This window comes from Orycteropus afer, unplaced genomic scaffold (assembly GCF_000298275.1).
Source record: "Orycteropus afer afer isolate SDZICR_OR568_19922 unplaced genomic scaffold, OryAfe1.0 scaffold00164, whole genome shotgun sequence".
NCBI lineage: Eukaryota > Metazoa > Chordata > Mammalia > Tubulidentata > Orycteropodidae > Orycteropus > Orycteropus afer.
This window is the reverse complement of record NW_006921751.1, coordinates 5,805,083-5,813,248: the sequence shown is the minus strand read 5'-3', so window position 1 is coordinate 5,813,248 and position 8,166 is coordinate 5,805,083. Positions and strand designations below refer to the sequence as shown.

General features: G+C 40.7%; 1 protein-coding gene across 1 annotated transcript in view; it reads left to right on the top strand.

The window, feature by feature from the left end:
• ST6GALNAC5 (ST6 N-acetylgalactosaminide alpha-2,6-sialyltransferase 5) overlaps positions 1-8,166 on the top strand; it is a 300,139-nt gene that overhangs the window by 264,416 nt on the left and 27,557 nt on the right. Inside the window, exon 3 of the mRNA XM_007946499.2 lies at positions 907-1,316. Within this exon, the coding sequence (XP_007944690.1) occupies positions 907-1,316 (410 nt within the window). The remainder of the gene's footprint in view (positions 1-906; positions 1,317-8,166) is intronic.

Here is an 8,166-nt window from a genome sequence, read left to right as displayed (position 1 = left end):
CGCCAGCCTCTGGTTAGCAGTCAAGTGCCTTAGGTACTATGCTACCAGAGCTCCCCCCCCACAAAAAAAAAAATATAATGATCCTTCCGTAGGATATTAGAACTTAGAACTTAGGTGTCCAGAAATAAAATCATTAGTGTTCTAGGATGTTGAAATGAGCATTGCCTTTGGAGTTGTTCCTGGTAGACACTACGTGGCCAGGCTTCCATTAGGCACAAGTTCACTGCAGTTGTGTGGGACCCAGGTGCTGGAATCCTACATGAATGAGATCTGTGGTACTGAGCTTGGGGCCTTCTGTACTTTTATAACCAAAAAAGTCAAACTCACTGCTGTCGAGTCAGATCCAACTCACAGTGACCCACAGCAACCCCTCCTTGAGTTTCTGAGGCGGTATCAATACAGAAGTAGATTGCCCAACCTTACTTCCAAGGAGTGGCTGGTGGGTTTGAACCGCCAGCCTTCTGGTTAGCAAAAGATGAATCAATTCAGTTTCTCTCTCTGTCCCCTTAAAGTGGAGAACCAATCCTAATTGTCATCTCAAAATTACACAGTCCAAGAGATTACAATTTACTTGTCATTACTAGTTATGCATCCTTGCTCAAATTTGTTAACATTGCTAAGCCTAAATATCCTTATCTGTTAATGGTGAGAACAGTAACCTTGCTGGGTTGATGTGATGATTTGGTTATATACTGTCAGAAAGTTCCTAGCCCAGTGTTTGACAGATCAGTGCTGGCTCTGTTTCTGTGTATTCCTACATTCACTGTCACCAATTTGGAATAGACTATAATGGTCAATGAAGCAGTAGCAGAAGAGATATACTTGGAGACAGAGAAGTAGCCCACTGGTGCCAAGTGAGGTTAATCCCCTTGCTGCTGACAGTGTCCTTCTCCCCTTGCCTTTCAGCCCCTAAAAATGCACTGTCGGGATTGTGCCCTGGTGACAAGCTCAGGACATCTGCTTCGTAGCCGGCAAGGCACCCAGATTGACCAGACAGAGTGTGTCATTCGCATGAATGATGCCCCTACACGTGGCTATGGGCATGATGTGGGCAATCGCACCAGCCTGAGGGTCATCGCACATTCCAGCATCCAGAGGATTCTGCGTAACCGCCATGACTTGCTCAATGTGAGCCAGGGCACCGTGTTCATCTTCTGGGGCCCCAGCAGCTACATGCGGCGGGATGGCAAGGGCCAAGTCTACAACAACCTTCAGCTCCTGAGCCAAGTGCTGCCCCGGCTCAAGGCCTTCATGATCACACGCCACAAGATGCTGCAGTTTGATGAGCTATTCAAGCAGGAGACTGGCAAAGACAGGTACAGAAGCATGAAGGGTAGGAGGTGGCAGAGGGCACAGGAGAGTGTGAGGGAATGTCCTTGCTGGCTGATCCACCCAAAGCAAAACTTTTGCTAAGGGTCTTTGCTGCAGGCCTCACTGTTTATACCATTGATAGAAGTCACCTGTAGTGTCCCACTGGTGACTCCATTGTTCAAACTGTATGCATAAGGCAAAGGGAAATGAAGCATTGACACAGTTGAATGGATAATTCAGGCCCAGAGCCTTATTTCTGAGGAAGAGGCTATGCAGCTGCTGGCTTTCACTGGTAATAAGTGTGAGACAACAGCTTTATTGAGTTTCATTTTATTCAGGTGAACACAAAGCAGAAAGAAGTGTGTGGGTATAATGTTCCCTTTCAAAGGCAAATATTTACTGAAGCAACACATATTTATTGAATACCTGCTACTTGTTCAGCACTGTGCCTGGCACTGGAAATATGCCAAACACAAGATAGATCTGTACCCTGCCCTCACGCAACATAAAGTCTACAGGCAGGGTAAACATTCACTGAGTAGTGTCCAGTGTGCTGAGGGTGACATAAAGGAAAGAAAATGGTGCTAACAGGGAGACTGGACATGATTTAGGGCAGTGTTTTCCAGACTGTTGGTTACAATGCAATAATGGGATATGCAATCAATGTAGTGAGTCACTATAAGATTTTTTTTTAATATAATGGAAAGAATGGAGTGGAATGTGATAGAACATACAACATCAACATGTATCCCACACAGTAAAGCAAAGTATTATTTTGTGAAATCTTTATTTTGTTTTTATACATGTAAATATAAATATATGAAGAAAATAAATACATACATGGGAGTTTCTTTTGGTGTGATGAAAATGTTCTATAATTAGATAATCATGATGGCTGTACAACTCTGTGAATATATTTAAGACAACTGAACTATATACTTTTAATATATTTAAGACAACTGAACTATACACTTTTTAAAAAAATGATAAAAAAAATTAAAAAATGAAATAAAAACTTAGATAGATGTTGTTATTAGGTGCCATTGATTAGGTTCCCACATACAGCAACCCTGCATACAATAGAACAAAACACTGCCTGGTCCTGCACCATCCTCACACATAAAAACCATTGCCATCAAGTTGATTCTGACTCGAGGTGACCCCATGTGACAGAGTAGAACTCCTCTATAAGATCTTCTGGGCTGTAATTCCAGGATTGGCTATTTAGGATTATAACACATTGCTTCTGGATCTTCTTAAGGGATGATCTTAAATTAATAACATGGAGACAAAAACATTCTGCCCTTTGGTCACTTAGATATTTAGGAAACAATCTCACATTAAAGTATATCTCTCTAAGTTCTGAGCAGTGAAAACCTCTTGTTTATCAGGTCTATCACCTTGGTGAAGGGCTGGTGAAGAAACCAAATCTTTGTGGACTGGCCACTGGGTTTCTCTTTCCACAGAGAGTTGTCTATGGGGTGTCTACACAGTCCCTATTGAGGTAATTCACAGTTACGGATTTATAGTGTGCTAAAATGCATTGTCACTTATAGAAACTTTGGCTCTCTGACCTAAGGAAACTGTCTTGTTAAAACTAATATTGACTCAATATTCTCTAACCAAAAAGTTGGGAGTTTGAACCCACCCAGCTAATCCACGGGAGAAAGACATAGCAATCTACTTCCAAGAGATTTGGTTATTTGGTTTGGAGGATTACGGTCATGGTTTCATGTCCCATCCCCATTAATTGGCCTAATATTGTTTAGTGTTTCTGTTCTACCTCCTAATTCCTTGTATAGTGCCAGGGTCATATAAAGCTTGCAAGCAGCCATCCAAGGAATGACAATTGGTCTCTATTCACTTTGAGCAAGGAAGGAAGGAGAGTCAGGAATAGGGGGAGAATAAGGAACATGTGGCTGTGTTAGACTGGTTTCTCTAGAGAAACAAAATCAGTAAAGCTTATATAGAGAGAGAAAGACAAATTTATCTTAGGAAAATGGCTCATACACTTATAGAAACTAGCAAGTCCCAAGTTCTTGGATCAGACGTCAAGCTGGAGGCTTTTCCTGACTCTTGCAGCTGCAAGGGCTGAGGAGCTCAAGGTTGGCAGGCAGTATACTGGCTGTTGACTTCAATGAATGATGAATCAAAGATGTCTAGGCTGAATGGTGGATTGTTCCCTCACAGACAGTTGTAGGCAGAATCCCGATCCACAGAAGAATATCTCTTTTCCCAGGGTGTCCATAAATATACTGGAAGTAGGCCACACCCCTAGGGAAACTCCCTTTCAATGGATTGACTGCTCAAAATATGTATATCTGATCCCACCAGTGGAACAACCCACATCACAATTGCTTAAGCACACAGAATTGTGGTCCAGCCAAGTTGACACACAGCTCCAACTATCACAATGGCTAATTGCCTACATGGACAGCTGTTGCCTTTACCATGAGACCATAAAGACTGGATGGAGCCTGGCTATCATTACTAAACATTTTGATCAAAGCTTCTATAGAAGGATCTTGATCAAAAGAGGGAAAATGCAGAACAGAATTTCAAATTTTTATTGACTCTAGACTCTGAAGCCATGGGTTCTGGGTGAACCCCTAAAATTATTGGCCAATAGTTTAGCTTAACTAGTGAAAAAAAAAAAAAAAAAAAAAGGCTGCCTTTAGCACTATGCTATTTTAAGAACCATCTATAAGAGATCAAAGTGACAACAGCAATGTAAAAGATTAGATAGAAACTTTAGAGGTCAGTGTATTTATATTAATGGGGGAAGAACAACTCAGAAATGGAGGATGAGAATGGTTGCACAACTCAAAGAATGTAATCAATATCACTGGATTATACATGTAGAAATATCTGGATTGGTGTATGTTTTGCAATGTATATTCTCAACAACAACAAAACAAAATTTTTTAAAAAGGGAATATACCCATGACCATATATAAGTTGGGCAGACTGTATTTTTACATAGGTCTTTGTATGTGCCATAAAAATGTCCATATATATATATATATATATATATATATATATATATATAATAGACCTAATGGGGCAAAGTTATGATAACTTCTTAGCCACAGCCAACCATCCTAAGGGAGCAAGTTGTTGGGCCGGTGGGCTCAGGTCCATGGTTGCAGAAGACATCAAGTTCAATTGGCAGAGCATACACAAAAGCATTGTTCTACATCCTACTTTGGTGAGTAACAACTGGAGTCTTCAAAGCTTACAAAGGATGAACCCTTTTGCTCATACAGTACTGCATTGTCAGTGAAGGCAAACATTAATATACAGATTGATAGATGGGTAGACAGGCTAAACTATTAGGTATGTCTATGCAGGGGGGGAGTATGCCCACGACAATGGATAGGGTTGGCAGACAATGTTTCTACAAGTGTATTTGTATGTTCTGTAAGAATCCCCAGGTATATAGGAGAGCTGACAAGGGACAAGGTTGTAGTCACTTCTTGGCCACAGCCAGCTACCCAGAGGGAGTGAGTAGTTGGACCTGTGGGCTTGGGACCATAGTTGCAGGGAAAATCAAGCTCAACTGGCATAATATACTACACAAAACATTGTTCCATATCTTACTTTGGCGAGTAGCAACTGGGATCTTAAAAGCTTGCAAGTGGCCATCTAGATGTAACAAGGGGTCTCTCCTCAACCACAGCAAAGAAGAATGAAGAAAACCAAAGATTCATGGAAAGAAACAATTAGTCCAAGTGACTGGTACACCATTGCGGTCCTCAGTCTACACAACTATGAGACCAGAACTAGATGGCGCCCAGCTATCACTATCAACCACTTGGGGGGGGATCTATGTAGGAGATCCTGGATACCTGGATAGAGTGGGAGAACAATGTGGAACAAAATTCAAAATCATAAAAAAAAAAGGGGGGGATCAGGTTTGCTGGTCTGATAGACCTGATGGAACCACTGAGACTATGACCCCTAGCTGCCCTTCAGAGCTGGAACTGAACCCACTCCTGTGGCTTCCAGCCAACCAAAAGACACGCATATGAGCTAAACATTTACATTAGGTAGGTACACTCCTTGGAGAGATCAATCATGGGAGAATAGAAGGGCTGTGTATGAACAAGGAGACAGCTGGGGGGGGGCAGGAGAGCATGGGAGGGAAGAACACAGGGAAGAGGTAACTATGGGGAGGAGGTGAGAATGGAGTTGTTGCATTTTAGGAAATTACAGTCAATGTCATGAGACGGGTTATGTGTGGGCTGCTGTGTGGAAAGTGGATTTGCTCTGTAGACTTTCACCCAAATCACAATAAAAATTAAAAAAAAAAAAAAACAATTTACAAGAGTCCATCTAGATGTAACAATGGGTCTCTCCTTGTCCAGAGCAAAGAATGAAGAAAACTGAAGATGCATGGAAACAATTAGTCCAAGAGACCATGCGAACCTCAACCTATATGACCCTGAAACCAAAAGAACTAGAGGGTGCCCAGTTACTACTGCCAAGCACTTGGAAAGAGATCAGTGTAGGAGATCCTGGATAGAGTGGGAGAAAATTGTGGAACAAAACTCAAGATCATAAAAAAAGACCAGACTTATTGGTCTGATAGACCAGTCTCTAACTGGTGAAATCCCCAAGACTCTGGCCTCTTGTCACTCTTCAGGCCTGGAGCTGAACTCAGTTCTGTGGCATCCACCCAAACAATAAACAGGCATTGAAGGTGAATATTTACAAGAGGTAGGTATAGTCTTTAGAACAATCAACCATGGGAAATCAGAAGGGCAGTATTTGCACAGGAAGATAACTCCTAGGGCAAGAATGAATAGAAAAGAAGGACACAGGGAAAAGGTAACCATAGGGAGGAACTAGGAAGAGAGATGTTACATTATGGGGATTGCACTCAATGTGAAAAATAAGTTAATTAATTAAATAAAAAAATTAGCCAAGAAAACTCTATGAGGCAGTCTGCTCTGTCACAAGGGGTCACTAAGTTGAAAATGACAAGACAGCCCCTAACTACAACAATTCTTAACCTGCAGCCTGCTTCAGTCTACAAGAACTAAATAAAAAACAACCATTTAGAATAAAACTATTTCTGTACATCAAAACAGTTTCCTATATGTATGGTTTTTTTTGAAATCCAACAAAATAATAGCATGTATTAAAGATACACGAAGAGTTCCACTGCTGTAGTGTCAACTCCAACTCATGGTGACCCTTCAGGACAGAGTAGAACTGCCCCATAGGGTTCCCAAGGCTGTAAATCTTTACAGAAGCAAACTGCCACATCTTTCTCCTGAGGAATGGCTGGTAGGTTCAAACCACCGACCTTTTGGCTCGCAGCTGAGTGCTTTAACCACTGAGTCCAGCCCCCTTTACACCAAGTGTGGAATATATAATTTTACAGATCTCATAATCAAGCCATCTATTTCAGACTACTATTTTGAAGAAATATGATAATTCAATAGATTTTGATTTATAGAAGTTTCACCCTAGTTAAAAGTAGAAGAAAAAAAAAAAATGGCTTAGGAACTGTCTGCAATTAAGAAGCATGACAAACGACAGAGATGGCCAAGTGGTATTCTTTGATATCAGAAAGTAACTGTACTTGAAAATAACTTTATAATTGAATAAGGGTACATTAGGAAAATATGATTCAGAACCAATATTATAGTAATTAGATAAAGGAAGCATAAATGAAATAACTGCAGGAAGAATATTTCCACAGAGATTATAAATGAGATTCTGGTGGAGCAGAAAGGCCTTTAATTGTAATTTAGTGTGCACTATAGAATTATCAGCTCAGTGTGTTACTTCATCATATAAAAGAGTATCTGATAATTTTCTTTAATAAGCACATGACAGCTCTTCATATTCTTTCATTACAGCTGATTAAGTATAAAAACAGTAGATATCCCTTTGTTGGGAAAAGAGTTGAAATCTTTTCATAAAGACAACACAAAACTGTTGTATTTTCCTAGAGCATGATCCCAAAAGGTTGTTATTTACGAAGTCTAAGGGGTTTTAAATAGCAATTTAAAGAACTTTTCACTTCAGTTTCTTTAGTCTTCCACTGTGTATTCTCCCCAATTTTATCCACAAACCCATGCTCTGTAGAACCATGTCCTCCTGTATTTCAGGCTGTGGCTTGTGATTTCTGCTGCATCATACAAACAAAGACAAAATTAAGGGGGAGTTCCTGCCCTATGAAAAGCTTCCTTGGTATTTCCAAAGGCTCTACAAGCGTAGGATACAGCTTGACTTTCAGATCAGTTATCCTGGGGATGGAAGTATCATTCTCCTCCTGGGCTCCACATCCTACCTGTTTGTATTAGTTTCTTAGTGTTGCTGTGACAGAAATACCACAAGTGGGTGGTTTTAAAGAACAGAAATTTATTTTCTCACTTGAGAAGGCTAAAGTCTGAATTCAGGGCATCAGCTCTGGGAGAAGGCTCTGTTTGTTCTTGGGGAAGATACTTGTCTTAGCCTCCATAACACCAGTGTTCCTCACTTCCTGAAATCTCCACGTGACATCTTTCCCCAATTTGTACTTGCTTGGCTCTGTGTCATTCATGTGCTCTTTTTAACATCTCAAAAGTTATTAGGTTTAAGACATACCTATGCTAATATAGTCTCATTAACATAACAAAAAACCCTTTTCCCAAATGAGATTACATGAACAGGTATAAAATCAAGAAAAGCAAACTCATCACTGTCAACTCTATTGTAACTCCTATAGGATAGAATGGGAGCTCTGGTAGCATAGTGGCTAAGGCACTTGACTGCTCACCAGATGGCTGGCGGTTCAAACCCATCAGCCACTCCTCGGAAGGAAGGTTGGGCAATCCTACTTCCGTAGTGATACTGCCTCGG